At 39.1% G+C, this 20,150-nt stretch overlaps 1 protein-coding gene across 1 annotated transcript; it reads left to right on the plus strand.

Annotated features, from left to right (window-relative positions):
- Nucleotides 1–1,565: 1,565 nt before the first annotated feature.
- Nucleotides 1,566–16,270, plus strand: LOC138852006 (liprin-alpha-1-like). Its single transcript, XM_070081608.1, has 2 exons — nucleotides 1,566–1,713; nucleotides 15,683–16,270. The coding sequence occupies exons 1-2, from the start codon at nucleotides 1,571–1,573 to the stop codon at nucleotides 16,158–16,160; spliced, it is 621 nt and encodes a 206-aa protein (XP_069937709.1). The 5' UTR covers nucleotides 1,566–1,570; the 3' UTR covers nucleotides 16,161–16,270.
- The last annotated feature ends 3,880 nt before the right edge of the window (nucleotides 16,271–20,150 follow it).

A 20,150-nucleotide genomic window follows, 5' to 3' on the forward strand; every position in this document is an offset into this window, starting at 1 on the left:
TTTGTTAACTAGAAATGAGAAAAAGAAATCATAATTTTAAATTATGAAAAAAAAGTAGTTCCGGAATGACATTTTTGAAAGGCTTTGTAACCATTTCAGGGTTGGTGCCATACTAGTACGGCTTGCACGCCAGGGTTGGTGTTATACTAAGTAGAATGTAAGCCAATAATGTTAAGTTGTCCCATAATGCCAAGGCATAATAGAGGCTCTCTTTGCATTGCAACCCACTATTGTATACACACACTCTCAATGCACTGGTACACATAAATTCTAGTGCCTTCAGATCTAGCAAGAGAAAGATGGTAGGTCTACATATGAAAGAATGGGTCTATGTGGTCAGTGTGCGCAGGATAAAAAAAAATCCTGCAGCACACAGTGCATAATGAGAAAAAAAACTCCAACCGTGTTTTTGGTTTAAAACAGTGACTTTGCAGTGTATTTTTGTATGCTATTTATGGTTGTATTCTAGTTTCCCTGGTCTCATTTTATAGAATGGAAGACATATTACGGGAATTGAGATGATTTTTATTGGTTTCACAATGAAAAGTACCTTGAAATTGAGCTCAAAGTAGCAGAAATGTTCGATTTTTGCCAAAGTTCAAAAGTAAACAAATCATGCCATGCGTCCAATACACATCAACTGGTGTCTAATATTCTTTCACAAGTGCACTGATATTATTTATACCATTTCTACACTAATGCAGTAGTCTGCATAACAGTAAATCTTCTATTTTTTTGTGAGAATAAAAATCCTAAGTGGAAAGCAAAAGAAATGTAAGAGGGGCCTGGGGACGTGACTAATGAACAAAGGAAATGTTATTTTAGTGCCAGGAATGTCTGTCTTGTTTATTCTGGACCCTATTTGGAAATTGGCATCTTTTGAAATTTGGCAAAATTGCCAGTTTCAGACCACTTTATTGGATAGTTAAAATCGATAAATGGGTTGTTTCTTGTACTCATTCGATAGAAAAAAATGGAGTTCTAGTGAAATATTAATGATTTTTGTTGACTGGTACATTGGAATTGGCCGAAAATAGGGCTCAAAGTGGGCGAAATCGCCGATGCCTAAACATCGTCGAGACCGCTAACTTTGCGAGAGCATAATTCCATAAGTTTTCCATCAGATTTCATACTTTTGGTGTCATTATGATCGGGAAAAGATTCTCTATCATTTCGTAAGAATTTTTTTTTTTTTTTTTTTTTTTTTGAAAAATTTCTGACCCTGAGAACAAGTTTAGGAGAGGGCCTGCCGACCCTGAAAGGGTTAAAGTACAGGCAGATAACTGTAAAGATCTCCACTAGGAGATGCACAGTTACACTACATGTTGTGAAAACTATTGACTAATTAAAAGAATGTAACTATAATGTCACTATAATGTTGCTGGGACACCATGAGCATAACTCTGCTTCTCTCACCACAGCTGAATACAGTAATTAAAATTAGATAATTATACAAAATATCACATACAGAATGTAGTCTTCTTCTGTCTCTCATTACACATAAAATTGTATGTAGTGCATATGTCTTAATTTGTATATGAAGGTTATGATTACTTCGCAGCAAGGGAAGATGAAGGATGCACTCCAGCAACACCCAGGCTCAGGCTTGAGTTCTTCAGGGATCTACAGTGATGGTGACATTGGCTCCTCAGACTCCTTATCCCTAGCTGGTTTAGGACAAAAAGCTGATATTGATAGACGAACCAAAAAGAAGTGAGTCCCTTTATAAGTATTTTACTTCATTATTTGCTGTAGTGTATTGTACAGTCAGATACTAATTGTATGTGTAGCTTATGTTCCTAGAAGCTCCTCAGAATTAGAATTTGCTAATACAGGCAGGCCCCGCTTATACAGCACATTAGGTCCAGGGCTACTGCTCTAAAGTGAAAATTGCTGTAAGGTGAAACATAGTATTTTTTTCACTTTCAAATGCATGTTAATGCCTGATAACATATTTACACTATCTTGTATTAAATGAGCAATAGAGCTAGGCCTAAAAATCCATATACAGTACACACATTACTTACCTTAAAATATTTTCAGTCTTAGCATATAGTGGGTAGTGAATATATTAATGGTAGGAAGTCTCAGTCTATGAAGAATGGGTATACAGTAGGGCCCCACTTATATGGCAGGTTAGGTTCCAGGCTACCGCCGTAAAGCGGAAATCACCGTAAAGTGGAACACCCAACACCCTTTTTTCCACTTATAAATGCATACAAATACTAGATAACAAGTTTACACTAACATATATTAAGTTAGCAATAGAACCAGGCATCAAAAATCAATAAAAAAGTAAAATACACACATAGTACACTCATTACTTACCTTAAAATATTTATAGTCTTATTCTAGGGTGAGACAAGTAGTATTTATTGTAAGAAATCAAGTGTGGTATGTATGGTAGTCAGCCAGGCTACCATACCAGGCCACCCCACCTACACATAGTATTCTATTACATTTAAGCATTCCAGAGCGATAATATGCATATGCAGTTTACTCATTACTTACTTTAAAATATTTGTAGTCTTAATCTAGGGTGAGATGAGTAGTGTTTATTGTATAAAATCAAGTGTGGTATGTATGGTAATCAGCCAGGCTACCTTACCAGGCCAACCCACCCACACATACTATTCTATGATATTTAAGCTTCCCAGAGTGATAAAATGTATATACAGTTCACTCATTACTTACCTTAAAATATTTGTAGTCTTAATGTAGGGTCAGGAGTAAGTAAATGAGATAAAACGAATAAATGAGAGAGAGAAATAATGAGTGCATGAGAGAGGACAGGCGCAGAGTTATGTAAACAAACCAGGCGAAGGTAAGTTTTGTAAACAAACAAAGTGTACACGTCTGGTTTGTGTACAAGTTACATTGTGTACAGGTTGTACACAGGTTGTACATTGATACAGTAGAATAAATAAAGAAGAACACTCCCATTCTCATGTTACATCATTTTGAGAAGAAATGATGCTCTGCGTGAAGGCAATGGAAATAAGTCACTCTGTCTGACTTTATTGGGTTATCCTAGGTTCTCTACACATATGTTGTTATGTATGATAATCTATGTAACTGTATTTGTGTATACAATATACAGTGGAACCTCAAAAATTGAACGTATCGCATATCAAACGTTTCGAAAATAGGACAATTTTTTCGGACAAACTGTGTCCCTATTATCGAACGTGCCCCTATTTTCGGACCGCTGGTATGGGACCTGTCTGCCGCCCGCTCTGTCCTCGTCCCCACGCAGGCGCCGTGAGCAGTCTAGCTTTGCTTATGCTTGAGTGAACACTAACCTGCGCTCTCATTCATGCATTTTACGATTATTTCATTGTGTTTAGTGCTTGTGGGACTGAAATAAGCTGCCATGGGTCCAAAGAAACTTGCTAGTGGTACCCCTGTGGTAAAGAAAGTGAGAAACACCATAGATGTGAAGAAGGAAATAATACAGAAGTATGAGAGTGGTGTGAGACTTGTTGAGCTTGCCAGGATGTATGGGAAAAACAAGTCGACCATCGGTTCTATCCTGTCAAAGAAAGAACAAATCAAGGAAGCTGATGTTGCGAAAGGTGTTAATATAGGGAGTGGATGAGGTGCCTTCTTCAAAGATTAAGGAGATTTGTGCCAAGTGGAATGATGTCCAAATGTTTGTGCAGAAGTACCACCCTGAGCAAGCTGAAACAAGCCATCTTTGCAACAAGTTCAGTGACAGAACCATGTCCCATTTTAGGGAAATGTTAAAGAGGCACCAGAAACAGAGGACTGTGGACAGTTATTTTGTGAGACAGGGGTCCAGTGACTCTCAAGCTGGTCCTAGTGGCATTAAAAGACAGAGAAGGGAAGTAACCCCAGAGAGGGCTTTACCTGAAGTCCTCATGGAGGGGGATTCTCCTTCCAAACACTAACCCCAACTCCCTCTCTCCTCCTCCCTATCTTCCAGATGCCATCACCAATCTTCAATAAAGGTAAGTAAAAATGTTATTTTATATGTATTACTATACATAATTAAAAACTATAGTATTTGTTGTATGTAAAACTGTAATTAATCTCTATAAAATGTATTTTTTGTGTGAATATTTTTGGGTTTCTGGAACGGATTAATTGTATTTCCATTATTTCTTATGGGAAATATTGCTTCGAATTTCAGACTTTTCGAATTTAGAACTAGCTCCTGGAATGGATTAAGTTCGATTTTTGAGGTTCCACTGTATCTACTGTGGGGTGTATTTATCATATTTATATGTTATGCATCGTGTTTATTATATAATTTTGAAAAAAATATCATAGATGGATTAATGAAAATGTATATATTAACGTAATATATGACATTTAAATGAGACTCGGTGATTATTATTATCATTATTAATATGAAGTCTGGAGACATAAAACACTCTTACTGATTTTAATGTGTACCTGCATGCCAGCACAGTATGTAAGTTTATTTAAGTACAGGTATACATAAGTATAATTATCAGAGTGCAGTGGACCCCTGGTTTACGATATTATTTCATTCCAGAAGTATGTTCAGGTACCATTACTGAACGAATTTGTTCCCATGAGGAATATTGTGAATTAGATTAGTCCATTTCAGACCCCCAAACATACACGTACAAACGCATGTACATAAATACACTTACATAATTGGTCGCATTGGGAGCTGATCGTAAAGCGGGGGTCCACTGTATATATAAAATATGAAATAACTTTTAAAAACACTTGAAATTTTGGAGTTTACAGACGTAATGGAGAGACTTAGTGCTTATGGATCTCACGGAGAATGTAAACAAACCGTGTGGGGCGCAGTGACCATATTAGAAAGTCAGGTAGGGGGAGCCGTATAGCGAGTTTTGGTCATAATTTGAAATGACCGTATTAGCAGAACACCGTAAAGCAAAACGCCGTAAAGCGGGGCCCTACTGTAATTGAAAACTGCTGTATTAGCGAAATGCTCTACAGCGAAGCACTGTAAAACGGCCTGCCTGTACTGTAATACAAAATAGTGTCCTTGTAATTATTTCCAGCACTTTCAAAATTTCAAGTGTCACTTATTGATCAAAGTGTACCAGACAAAGTGTACAAGAAAGAGCATACCAGACAGAGTGTACCAGGCAAAGCATATCAGGCAAAGTGTACCAGACAGTGCATACCAGACAAATTGTACCAAACAGTGCATAACAGACAAAGTGTACCAGAGAGAGTACCAGACAAAGTGTACCAAAAAGAGCATACCAGACAAAGTGTAATAGACAGTGCATACCAAAATTCTCCAAACAAAGTGTACCAGACAAAGCATACCAGACAAAGTGTGCCAGACAGAGCATACCAGACAAAGTGTGCCAGACAGAGCATACCAGACAAACTGTACCAAACAATGCATGACAAAGTGTATCAGACAAAGTGTACCAGACAGAATGTACCAGACAAAGTGTACCAGACAATGTGTATCAGTCAAAGTGTACCAGATAGAATGTACCAGACAAAGTGTACCAGACAAAGTGTATCAGACAAAGTGTACCAGATAGAATGTACCAGACAAAGTGTACCCAACAGTGCATACCAGACAATGTGTACCAGACAGAGCATACCAGACAAAGTGTATCAGACAAAGTGTACCAGACAATGTACCAGACGAAGTGTACAACACAAAATGTACAAGAGAGAGTGTATCAGACAAAGTGTACCAGACAAAGTGTACCAGACAGAGTGTACCAGACACAGTGTGTTACAAAAAACGCGATTCTAAAAGCTTAGAGATCTCCAGTGAATACTAGAAAGGACTGCCCTTCTAGCATCCAGCCTGTTACTGGGTTTTCGTAACAAGTAGTCAGTATCCTTGTCCAATTATCCATTAAAATTCAGTATGGTTCAATAGTGCTTTAGGATTACAACTGGTAGGCTACTAACTAGAGAAATTAAAATTTAATAAATTTATTAAGTAGTAAGTTGTCTAGAGGTATATTATCAAATTAAATTAATTACAGCAATCAAAATAAAATCAATCTCTCGAGTTCAATATTATTGTGCTGAAAGCACATATCACATTTATAATTCTTAAGTACCGTCAGGTACATTAACATTTAATAAGATATTACAAATATGTACAAGTGTGTGTATGCGTGTAAGTGCTCTTAAGTAGTTAGCTATGTCTCAAGACTCAACTAGACTTAAACAAGTGACTGACAAAGTCCTCAAATAAACTAACTTCTTGACCGACTGGCAACCCGAACAGTCTGCTTGAACAACAAAGAATGCTAAGCCCAATAGCAATGCAATATCAAGCGACTGCGACACAGAATCAGGAACTGGGAGATAATATAACGACACTAAGTAGGGACCATCAGCAGATCCTCCACAAAAGTTACAAAACTCCCATAATACTGAATCTATGTTCAGCATAGGAAAAACTGTGACTGTGACAATACACAGGAACCAGTACAAAATTAGGTCAGAAGCTATAGCTAAGGACCTGAGATACTCAGAGTGTCTATGTGACACACAACCTCAGTACAACGTCGAAAATCACTAAGTCTATACAATGTTCTGTGAACAAAGTTCTACAGAACTAACAAGAATAATGAGACAGACAATCTGTCCAACCACCAAGCGAGTCTCCAGCAGACTGAATACTTCACGAGAGGTGAGGACACCCCCCCCTCGATCACGTGATAGCTACGTGGACAACTGCAGCTCAGAAGCCGGCAGTATAACGAGCGACAAGCGATAATTACAGTAGTTTGACAATCAAGACTAACTGAGCACATTTTATGTACATCCTAACAACATAAGCTAAATAACAATATAAAGTCAAATAATAATATAAAGTCATACATTTACGATTTAGCTATTATCGCAAATAGAAGCAATATAAAATTATATGAAATGATAATATACAGTATATATATACATAATAATCATTGTACCCCATTCAGGGGTTGCAACACCCCCCCCCCCAACCCGACAGAGGGTCGCACTAGGAGTTGCATTAATGTCTTTCACATTATTTCTGATTACTCATATCAATACAATTATAATATAAATATTAATCGAGTCTCTCTTGTGCCAAGCACCTCTACAATTTCACAGCGTCCGTCACTAGGATATGCCCCTAGTACTAGGGCAGTACACAGTATCGTATCTCTGCATACTCGTGGTTATGTACATCAGTGTAGAGACAGGATAGCGCTGACAAGGAGGGCACGTTGAGGCTCGATCATAGTAGAGGAGACTGCATTCCACTCTTAAGTAGTGGTTGTGGAATGCGAGGCAGTATGAACATCTGAGTATGAAACAGCTTAAGGTGTGTAGTGGGGGGGGGGTCTGCGACAGGATAGTGTTGCGTCACGCAGTACATCACCCGCACCACACTACTCACTCAACACTCAGCTTGTCTCCTCCTCACACAACATTACTGTGAATATATAAATATAATAATTAGACATGACATGAGTATATATAGTTAATATGGGCTGGAGGGATTAAGTTACTTTACTGAATTTGACATAGCAAGTAACAAAAGGTATTTGGGCATAAAATTACGTTAATTTAATGTAACTGATAATTATTAAGGACGAGACAGAGCGTCAGCAATTACATTACAATGACCACTTATGTGTTTTATACTAATAGAATAAGGTTGGATTCTGAGGGCCCACCTCATGATCCTAGCATTTTTACTTTTCATAGTGTTTATATAAGTGAGTGGATTGTGGTCTGAAAAAACGTTAATTTTAAATGGGGAAGTGCCCAAATACACGTCAAAATGTTCCAAGGACACCACAAGAGCTAGAGCCTCTTTCTCAATAGTGGCATAATTTTTCTGGTGTCGTTTAAGCTTAGATGAATAGTAACATATAGGATGGAGAATATCAGTGGATGTTGACTGTTGGAGCAGCACAGCACCCACTGCATAACCACTCGCATCTATATGTAAAAAGAAGGGAAGATTGAAATTAGGACTTTTCAACACAGGAGCAGAGGATAGCAAGCGCTTCAACCTTTTGAACGAGTCTGAACAATCTCTAGTCCAGATGAACTGAACTTTGCTACTAGAGCTCATAGTGAGAGGTGTAGGTGGAGGTGTGTGCGCTGGCTTGCCTGTCACTTGACACACGTGGCAACGTCGCACATGATCAGCTACTGTTTCCTTCATCTTTGGCCAAGTAAAATGTTTTGCCAGTTTACCGAGTGTCTTCTTGACACCCAAATGTCCTCCTATGGGACTATTGTGAGCAAAATCAATGGCTTGTTCACGAAATGTAACTGGTAACACTACGAGATGCTTGACTGTGGTGGAAACACTATCAGCTGACAACTTACATGTATTTTTCTCCATCAGTACACCGTTACTATAATAGTAACAATTATCGAGATCCTTTGCTTCACTCTCAGTAACTGCTATATCTCTCAGTCTTTCCAGTGACTGATCAACAAACTGATCCTTGATTAAATCATCATGAGTTAGAAATTTAACGTCAGTTGTGTCCTGACTAGGTTGATGACCGGGGGGAGTCAGTGTTAATGATCCTGGGCGCAGAGCGTCACTAAACAACATATTCAACCCCAAATCATTGTCATCCACTAACTCAACAGGAGACAAGGATGGTTGTTGAATCTTTGACATAGCTCTAGTAATTGCGCTGAGAGGAAATAAAATAGGTTTCTCTCTACAAGCTTCAATGGCATAATTATCATCAGTGTTATTATCAATCACAAGTGGTTCTTTACATATACCAGCATGAAGGATATCGTTCCCTATCAACAAGTCCACTGACCTGATGGGAAATACACCACTGGATATACCCACTGAAATATAACCAGTATAATAGCTTGTTTCAATATAAACTTTGTGCAGAGGCACTTTTATAACAGCCCCTCCATAGGCTTCTAACAATACATCTATCTTGCAATAGGTATCGTCAGTTATGGGCAGTACATCTTCTCTTAATAACGTGAGATAACTGCCAGTGTCTCTGAAAGAAATTATCTCAGTTAGATGTGATTCGTCAAATCCTACTTTATCTCTCGAAAAGTAAGGACTCATCGCTGAACGAATCTTTTCGTCAGATACACTTTCTGACGCTAGTCATCTATCCTGAGTAACATTATCTAAAACAGTAGGATCAGAGACATTACTAGGATTTTGGTGCCTTTGTTGCTCGGAAGAAGATACGACTTGAGTGGGGGCGCCAGCCGTACGACTGTCTCTCGTATCTCTTTCTAACTTATAGCAATACTCTCTAACATGTCCTTTTCTGTTACAATAGATACATTTAACTTTCTTCTTCTCGATATCAGATTTCTGTCTAGCCACAGAGACAGATTCAGGATTGTGAGTTTTCCTGGTAAAGGTACGAGAAGTTACAGTAGCAGGTACATCAGGCCGGCAATGAGCAGCTGATTTAGGTTGCCAACTTCTAGGACAATTTTTAGTTACCTTGTTTCTTTGTGTTTTAGTACGTACAAGTTTGTGAGAAATCTCGTAATTGTCTGCTAATGCTGCAGTTTCCAGAATATCCGAGGTAGTATGATCGATCAGATATTCTTGTATGTCAGCAGACATACAGTTGTTAAACTCTTCGTGTAGTAACAACTGAACAAGGCTGTCGTAGTTGTTACACTTGGCAGACCTACACCATCTCTCAAATGCAACTTTTTTCTCACGAGCAAACTCTACACAAGTTTGATCTTGTCGTCGTTGTAACGTACGAAATGCTCTTTGATAACTTACAGGTAACAAGTTATATGTCTCTAGAATAGTTTGTTTGACAGCGTCATAACTAATGTACTTGGCAAATGGTAAAGCAGCAGTACAAGTTTGAGCTCTTCCTGTCAACGCTGTATGCAACAATGTTGCCCAGTGCTTACGTGGCCAGTTCATAGCACGTGCCTGGTTCTCAAACACATCAAAATAGGTGTCTAAGTCACTTTCAAAAAACTTAGGAACCATGGATGCAGCTTTCTGCACATTAAATGTGTCCTGTGATCTATCAGTCTGTTGTCTTCCCAGACGAACATTTTCTCTTTGGAAATCTTCTTCGTTCAATTTCCTCTGTGCCTCTATTTGTGCAGTCTGCAACATAATGAGGCGTTCAAACCTCTCAAACTGTTCCTGAGAGATAGGACCAGTGGGTAATGGAGGAGTAGGGAAATTAACATGGTCTGGACGGTCCTTAGGTCGGACACTTCGTCCAGCCGTCTCTAGAGTGTCTAGATCTGGTCTAGGATAAGTAGATAGAGGTGTAGCATACACAGTACTAGTATTAGGCTGTAGTCAAGCTACCAGCTATACTCTGTACTATAGTGTCAGTGAAGGAAGGAGCGAGCGAGAACTGAGCTACACTAGGCTCAGACACTAGGCTCACTTCTGCTCTAGTTGCTCTTTCTTCTACTTCATCAAATAGAGTCATACTTCCTAATTGTGACACTAGACTTTCTGAATCTGAATCATAATCAGACATCTCTGTATGAGCAGGAAACAATATATCTTTAATTAATGCTCTGACAGTTTCTGCGGTGTAATTCCTGTTATACGTCACACCGAGATATTTGGCTACTTGCCAACACGTCTGAAGTTTTAATGTACTTAACTCAGACAAAGTCAGAGTATCAATTAACTGTTTCACTTTGGCATACATCACGAAAATAATTGTACTACGAGAGAGTGATTATGGGAAACTATAATCCTAATAGGAATTTTAGTGTTGGTTGTCTTAGAGCTAGAACTCATAAACAGTATTTCCATCTCCTTGGATCAAGAGACTCAGTCAGGTACATACATCCACCTGGTATGTTGTACAAGACTAAACTCAAAGTCTTCAGATTAGGAAAGTACTCAAAGTGTTTGATCATAGAGTTACTAGTATGTCAAACTGGACAATTTCTCCAACACCTTGGATCAAGAGCCTCCCGGACAGGCCCCCATTTGTTACAAAAAACGCGATTCTAAAAGCTTAGAGATCTCCAGTGAATACTAGAAAGGACTGCCCTTCTAGCATCCAGCCTGTTACTGGGTTTTCGTAACAAGTAGTCAGTATCCTTGTCCAATTATCCATTAAAATTCAGTATTATTCAATAGTGCTTCAGGATTACAACTGGTAGGCTACTAACTAGAGAAATTAAAATTTAATAAATTTATTAAGTCTAGAGGTATATTATCAAATTAAATTAATCACAGCAATCAAAATAAAATCAATCTCTCGAGTTCAATATTATTGTGCTGAAAGCACATATCACATTTATAATTCTTAAGTACCGTCTGGTACATTAACATTTAATAAGATATTACAAATATGTACAAGTAAGTGTGTATGTGTGTAAGTGCTCTAAGTAGTTCGCTATGTCTCACGACTCGACTAGACTTAAACAAGTGACTGACAAAGTCCTCAAATAAACTAACTTCTTGACCGACTGGCAACCAGAACAGTCTGCTTGAACAATGAAAAGAATGCTAAGCCCAATAGCCATATAACAAGCGACTGCGACACAGAATCAGGAACAAGGAGATAATATAACGACACTAAGTAGGGACCATCAGCAGATCCTCCACAAAAGTTACAAAACTCCCATACTACTGAATCTAAGTTCAGCATAGGAAAATCACCGACTGTGACAATACACAGAAACCAGTACAAAATTAGGTCAGAAGCTATAGCTAAGGACCTGAGATTACTCAGAGTGTCTATGAGACACACAACCTCAGTACAACGTCGAAAATCACTAAGTCTATACAATGTTCTGTGAACAGAGTTCTACAGAACTAACAAGAATAATGAGACAGACAATCTGTCCAACCACCAAGAGAGTCTAGAGCAGACTGAATACTTCACGAGAGGTGAGGACACCCCCCCTCGATCACGTGATAGCCCCGTGGACAGCACAGCTCAGAAGCCGGCAGTATAACGAGCGACAAGCGATAATTACAGTAGTTTGACAATCAAGACTTGAACTGAGCACATATTATGTACATCCTAACTAACATAACTACGTCAAATAACAATATAAAGCAATACATTTACGATTTAGCTATTATCGCAAATATAAGCAATATAAAATTAAATGAAAAGGTAATATACATTATATGTCTTCAGTTTGTGTGCCAATGTTTACAAGCCAGTGTGGTCGCTTCCACGCATATATTCAGAACATTTTGTATTATTCTAGTGTTTTTAGTGCTTGTTACTGCTAAATAAGCCACCATGGGTTCAAAGAAAGCTTCTAGTGCCAACGCTGTGTTTTTTTAAAAAGGGTGAAAATTACTATAGAAATGAAGGAGGAGATAATTAATAAGTATGAAAGTGGAGTGCATGTCTCTGAGTTGGTCAGGTTGTACAATAAACTCCAATCAACCATCGCTGCTATCCTGGCCAACAAAAAGGCAATCAAGGAAGCTGTTGTTGTGAAAGGTGCAAGTATCTTTACGAAACACAGATCGCAAGTACTCGAAGATGTTGAGAGACTGTTATTGGTGTGGATAAACGAAAAACAGATATCAGGAGATAGCATCTCTCAAGCGATCATATGTGAAAAGGCAAGGCAGTTGCATGACGATTTAATTAAAAAAATGCCTGCAACTAGTGGTGATGTGAGTGAATTTAAGGCCAGCAAAGGTTGGTTTGAGAGATTTAAGAATCGTAGTGGCATACATAGTGTGATTATGCATGGTGAGGCTGCCAGTTCGGACCAAAAAGTGGCTGAAAAATATGTGCAGGAATTCAAGGAGTACATAGAGGATGAAGGATTGAAACCCCAACAAGTGCTTAATTGTGATGAAACAGACCTGTTTTGGAAGAAAATGCCAAACAGGACCTACATTACACAGGAGGAAAAAGCACTCCCAGGACACAAGCCTATGAAGGACAGGGTTACTTTAATGTTGTGTAGTAATGCTAGTGGGGATTGCAGAGTGAAGCCTCTACTCGTGTATCACTCTGAAACTCCCAGAGTGTTCAGGAAAAACAATGTCGTCAAGGCTAATTTGTGTGTGATGTGGAGGGCAAACAGTAAGGCATGGGTCACTAGGGACTTCTATGACTGGTTTCACCATGTGTTTGCCCCCACTGTGAAAAATTATCTCCTGGAAAATAAATTGGAGCTTAAGTGCCTCTTGGTATTAGACAATGCTCCTGGTCATCCTTCAGACTTGGCAGAGCGAATTTCAGGGGATCTGAGTTTTATCAAAGTCAAGTTCTTGCCTCCTAATACCATTCCTCTCCTCCAGCCTATGGACCAGCAGGTCATTTCAAATTTCAAAAAACTGTACACCAAAGCAATATTTCAAAAGTTCTTTGAAGTGACCTCAGACACTCGGACTGACCCTAAGAAAGTTTTGGAAAGATCACTTTAGTATCCTCAGTTGCATAAACCTTATAGGTAAGGGTTGGGAGGGAGTGACTAACAGAACCTTGAACTCTGCCTGGAGGAAATTGTGGCCACAATGTGTACAAGAGAGGGATTTTTAAGGGTTTGGGGATAACCCTCGGGAGCCTATGCCAGTTGTGGAATCTATTGTGGCACTGGGGAAGTTCTTGGGGTTGGAGGTTAGTGGGGAGGATGTGGAAGAGTTGGTGGAGGATAACGATGAAGAACTAACCACTGATGAGCTGCAAGAGCAAGAGGCCACAACTGAGGAAATTGCTTCAGAGGAGGGGAGAGAGAAATTGAGAAAGTTGCCTTCTTCAAAGATTAAGGAAATTTGTGCAAAGTGGATTATGGAAGAAAATAATTCTGACACAGCTACTGCAAGCCGTGCTGGTGACTTTTACAATGACAATGTTGTGAACCACTTTAGGAAAATCTTCAAGGAATATGAGGTACAGAGCTCTATGGACAGATTTTTGGTGCGACGCAAGTCCAGTGACTCTCAAATCATTCCCAGTGGCATTAAAAGAAGAGAAGTAACCCCAGAAAAGGACTTGGTACCTAAAGTCCTTATGGAAGGGGATTCCCCTCCCAAAAATTAATACACCTCTATCATCTCCTCTCCTCCCATCTCATCACTCATCACTACATCTTCAATAAAGTTGTCATTTATTCTTCATTACACAATATATATTGTGCATGTATCCTTCTTTTTCTGTGTAGGAAAATGTATATTTCATGTGGTAAAAATCTTTTTTTTTTCATACTTTGGGGTGTCTGGAATGAATTAATTTGATTTCCATTATTTCTTATGGGGAAAATTAATTCGACTTACGGTAATTTTGTCTTACGATGTGCTCTCTGGAACGGATTAATATAAACATAATAGTAATTTGTAATAATAATAATTTGTAATAATAATAATAATTTGTCAGAGCATCATTCCTTCTAAAAACTACATGAGAATGGAAGTATTGGTCTTTATTTATTCTACTGTACCACTGTAGAGAAAAACTTGTACACAATGTAAGGTGTTTGTATGAATGTGTATCAATCATAACCAGACGTGTTTGTTTACATAAGTACTCTGTGGCTCTGTCCTCTACCCGTTCTCTCTCTCATTTATTCATTTTTATCTCGCTTATTCACCTGTCACCCTACACTAAGACTTCAAATATTTTAAGGTAAGTAATGAGTGTGCTGTATATGTATTTTATCGCTCTAATCACTAGTGCTCCCTCACTTAGAATATTGCTCAGGAGAAATATTGGAGCTGGAACAAATGTAGAGATCATTTATGGCTCACATTTAGCCAGTAAAGCACCTAAACTACTGGGAATGCCTTCAAGTTTTAAACATGTATTCATTGGAGCAGAGGAGAGATACATGATAATATGTACCTGGAAAGTACTCAAGGGCCTTGTCCTAAATCTTCACACTGCCATAACATACTGGAGTGAGAGATATGGGAGGAAGTGCAAAATAAATCCAGTGAGAAGCAGGGGTGCAGTGGGTACAATAAGGGAGCACTGTATCAACATCCGGGGTCCCAGACTATTCAACATCTTACCAGAAGATATCAGAATCACGGCTGGAACAACTGTAAAAGCCTTCAAGAGAAAACTGGACAAGTATCTTCACCAGGTGCCAGATCAACCAGGCTGTGATGGATATGTGGGGCAGCAGGCCACCAGCAGCAACAGACTGGTTGACCAGGCAAGCACCAGATGAGCCTGGCCTATGGCCCAGCTCAGAGAGTAGACAAGCCCTCGAAACTCTTCAAAGGTATATCAAAGGTAAGGTAAGGGCGCTTAAATGTCATAGTAGGTGGGGTGGCCAGGCGGGCTACCCTCCCCTCCCTCCCGCACGACTTTCTATGAATAAATACTTTTCACCTCTCACCCTACATTAAGACCATTAAGACTACAAATATTTTAAGGTAAGTAATGAGTGTACTGTATATGCATTTTATCACTCTACGGTGCTTTAAGCGTCGTAGCATATTATGTGTGGGTGGAGTGGCCAGGAGGGCTACCATACTTTTTTGCCTACATTAAGACTACAAATATTTTGAGGTAAATAATGAGTGTACTGTGTGTGTATTTTACTTTTTATTGTTTTTTAATGCCTAGTTCTATTGCTAACTTAATATATGTTAGTGTAAATTTATCTGGCATTTATATGCATTTATAAGTGAAAAAATGGAGTTCGGCTTTCTGGCAATGTCTGCTTTGCGGCAGTAGCCTGGAACCTAACCTGCGATATAAGTGGGCCCTACTATATTAGATTATGATATTTTATGTGTATTTTATCTTTTCAGTTTACCTGGTTATAGACATGAATTATTGGCTGAAGCTATGAAAGCTGGAACTCCATTTGCATTATGGAATGGTCCCACAATTGTTGCTTGGTTGGAACTCTGGGTGGGCATGCCAGCCTGGTATGTGGCAGCTTGTCGAGCAAACGTCAAGTCCGGAGCCATCATGTCTGCTCTGAGTGATGCAGAGATTCAGCGAGAGATTGGTATATCTAATCCACTACACCGCCTCAAGTTACGACTGGCCATTCAGGAGATGGTGTCATTGACGTCTCCTTCGGCACCCAAGACTTCCCGCACTACCTTAGCCTTTGGTGACATGAATCACGAGTGGGTTGGTAATGAGTGGCTTCCAGCTCTAGGTCTGCCCCAGTACCGCACTACCTTCATGGAGTGTCTAGTTGATGCCAGGATGCTGGACCATCTCACAAAAAAAGATCTCAGAGGACAACTTAAAATGGTCGACTCTTTTCATAGGTGAGTTTTAAATTGTGTTTCCTGTTTTAGGTTAATAGCATTATTATAATTATAGAGAAGTAATAAATCAGTAAGGTCCTTGAAGAATGAAAGACTTGTTTGATCCAAGGATGTCATGGTATGACAACAGTAAGTTGAGTGATCATTGTATTTTAACAACAAGTTGAGTGTTTATTGTATGACAACAGTAAGTTGAGTGTTCATTGTATGATAACAGTAAGTTGAGTGATCATTGTATGACAATGATAAGGTGAGTGTTCATTGTATGATAACAGTAAGTTGAGCACTCATTGTATAATAGTAAATTGAGTGTTCATTGTATGATAACAGTAAGTTGAGTGTTCATTGTATAACATTAAGTTGAGTGTTCATTGTATGACAACAGTAAGTTGAGTGTTCATTGTATGATAACATTAAGTTGAGTGTTCATTGTATGACAACAGTAAGTTGAGTGTTCATTGTATGGCAACAGTAAGTTGTGTATTCATTGTATGATAACAGTGAGTTGAGCATTCATTGTATGATAACAGTAAGTTATCATACAATGAGCACACAATCTTATAGTGAGCACACTATCTTTTAGTGAGCATGACTATCTTATATTGAGCACATTATAATTATAGTGAGCACACTATCTTATAGTGAACACTTTATCTTATATTGAGCACACTATCTTATAGTGAGCTCACTATAATTATAATGAGCACACTAATATCGAGTGCACTATCTTATAGTGAGCACGACTATCTTATACCGAGCTCACTATAATGATAGTGAGCACACTATCTAATAGTGAGCTCACTATAATTATAGTGAGCACACTATCTAACAGTGAGCTCACTATAATTATAGTGAGCATGACTATTTTATATTGAGTGCAATATCGTATAGTGAGCACACTATCTTACAGTATGCTTACTATAATTATAGTGAGCTCACTATAATTATAGTGAGCACACTATCTTTTAGTGAGCATGACTATCTTATATTCAGTGCACTATCGTATATTGAGTACACTATCTTATAGTGAGCACACTATAATTATAGTGAGCATGACTATCTTTATTGAGCACACTATCTTATAGTGAGCTCACTATAATTATAGTGAGCACACTATTCTATATTGAGTGCACTGTCTTATAGTGAGCACACTATCTTATAGTGTGCTCACTATAATTATAGTGAACTCACTATAACACATCTAACCCCATGGAATTCCCCAGTGCCACAGTTGCTTGCACAACAGGTGTAGGGTCGACAGGGTCAACCTCAAATCCTTCAGAATCCTTCTTGTGGACACAATGTGGCCACAGTTTTCCCCAACCAGAGTTCATTGTCCTGGAAGTCTCTCCCTGCCAAGCCTTATCTATAAGGCTTATACAGTGGAAGATTTTGAAGTGATTCTTCCAGAACTCTCATAGGGTCAATTCAGAGTCCGAGGTTATGTCAAAGCACCTTTGAAACATTGCTTTGGTGTACAGTATTTTGAAGTTTGCAATGATCTGCTGGTCCATGGGCTAGATGAGAGGAGTGGTGTTAGGAGGCAAGAGCTTCACTGTTACAAAACTGAATTCCTTAGACAATTGGTCTTCCAAGTCTGGAGGATGAGCAGGAGCATTGTCCATTAACCCTTTCAGGGTTTTCGACGTACTAGTACGGCTTACGCACCAGGGTTATTGACACACTAGTACGCCTAAATTCTAGCGTCTTCAAATCTAGCGAGAGAAAGCTGGTAGGCCTACATATGAAAGAATGGGTCTATGTGGTCAGTGTGCGCAGTATAAAAAAAATCCTGCAGCACAAAGTGCGTAATGAGAAAAAAAAAAAACTTTGACCGTGTTTTTGGATTAAAACAGCGACTTTGCACTGTATTTTTGTATGGTATTAATGGTTGCATTCTAGTTTTCATGGTCTCATTTTATAGAATGGAAGACATAATACAGAAATTGAGATGATTTTGACTGGTTTCCCAATGAAAAGTACCTTGAAATTGAGCTCAAAGTAGCAGAAATGTTCGATTTTTACCACCAAAGCTCAAAAGTAAACAAATCATGCCAAGCATCCAATACACATCAAGTGATGAGTCTAATATTCTTTCACAAGTGCGCTGATATTATTTATACCATTTCTACACTAATGCAGTAGTATGCATAACAGTAAATCTTCTATTTTTTGTAAGAATAAAAATTCAAAGTGGAAAGCCAAAGAAATATAAGAGGGGCCTGGGGACATGACTAACGAACAGAGAACGTGTTATTTTAGTGCCAGGAGTGTCTTTCTTGTTTATTCTTGACCCTATTTGGAAATTTGCATCTTCTGAAATTTGTGTGAAATTGGCAAAATTGCCAATTTCTAACCACTCTGAAATTTGTGTGAAATTGGCAAAATTGCCAATTTCTAACCACTTTACTGGATAGTAGGTAAGACACATAGGCAACAGTTAGGCAACTTTATTCCGAAACGTTTCGCCTACACAGTAGGCTTCTTCAGTCGAATACAGAAAGTAGGCAGGAACAGTAGAGATGTGAAGATGATGTAATCAGTCCATCACCCTTGAAGTCGTAGAATTTGAGGTTGTCAGTCCCTCAGCCTGGAGAAGTTCAGTTCCATAGTTAGGAACTATCTGAAGATCAAGCGACAGTGCAGAGACTTAAATACTGTCGGAAGGAGAGGTGCAGAGGAGTAGTAGTAGTGAGAATGTAGCCACTGAGAGGTCAGGTCCCTCTCAGATCCAACAGTTCTCACTTGAAAGGGTTGTCCAAGGTGTTTTCTGTACCAAGAGGCCATGTGTTGCAGTGTCTGACAAGATGAACATCAAAATGGTATACAATACCGACAGGTTGGTAGGTAAGACACATAAGCAACAGTTAGGCAACTTTATTCCGAAACGTTTCGCCTACACAGTAGGCTTCTTCAGTCGAATACAGAAAGTAGGCAGGAACAGTAGAGATGTGAAGACGATGTAATCAGTCCATCACCCTTGAAGTCGTAGAATTTGAGGTTGTCAGTCCCTCAGCCTGGAGCAGTTCAGTTCCATAGTTAGGAACTATCTGAAGATCAAGCGACAGTGCAGAGACTTAAATACTGTCGGAAGGAGAGGTGCAGAGTAGTAGTAGTAGTGAGAATGTAGCCACTGAGAGGTCAGGTCCCTCTCAGATCCAACAGTTCTCACTTGAAAGGGTTGTCCAAGGTGTTTTCTGTACCAAGAGGCCATGTGTTGCAGTGTCTGACAAGATGAACATCAAAATGGTATACAATACCGACAGGTTGGTAGGTAAGACACATAGGCAACAGTTAGGCAACTTTATTCCGAAACGTTTCGCCTACACAGTAGGCTTCTTCAGTCGAATACAGAAAGTAGGCAGGAACAGTAGAGATGTGAAGACGATGTAATCAGTCCATCACCCTTGAAGTCGTAGAATTTGAGGTTGTCAGTCCCTCAGCCTGGAGAAGTTCAGTTCCATAGTCAGGAACTATCTGAAGATCAAGCGACAGTGCAGAGACTTAAATACTGTCGGAAGGAGAGGTGCAGAGGAGTAGTAGTAGTGAGAATGTAGTCACTGAGAGGTCAGGTCCCTCTCAGGCTGAGGGACTGACAACCTCAAATTCTACGACTTCAAGGGTGATGGACTGATTACATCGTCTTCACATCTCTACTGTTCCTGCCTACTTTCTGTATTCGACTGAAGAAGCCTACTGTGTAGGCGAAACGTTTCGGAATAAAGTTGCCTAACTGTTGCCTATGTGTCTTACCTACCAACCTGTCGGTATTGTATACCATTTTGATGTTCACTTTACTGGATAGTTGAAATCAAATTAGTATCCAGGTATTTCTTCACACTCTGGCCAAACACTTCATTGAACCATTCCAGGAAAATTTCCCTAGCGACCCATGCCCTACTGTTACCCTTCCACATCACACACAATTTACTCTTGACAACACTGTTTTTCTTGAACACTCTGAGGTTTTCAGAGTGATACATGAGTAAAGGCT

This window comes from Cherax quadricarinatus, unplaced genomic scaffold (genome assembly GCF_038502225.1).
Source record: "Cherax quadricarinatus isolate ZL_2023a unplaced genomic scaffold, ASM3850222v1 Contig3312, whole genome shotgun sequence".
In the NCBI taxonomy this organism is placed as follows: domain Eukaryota; kingdom Metazoa; phylum Arthropoda; class Malacostraca; order Decapoda; family Parastacidae; genus Cherax; species Cherax quadricarinatus.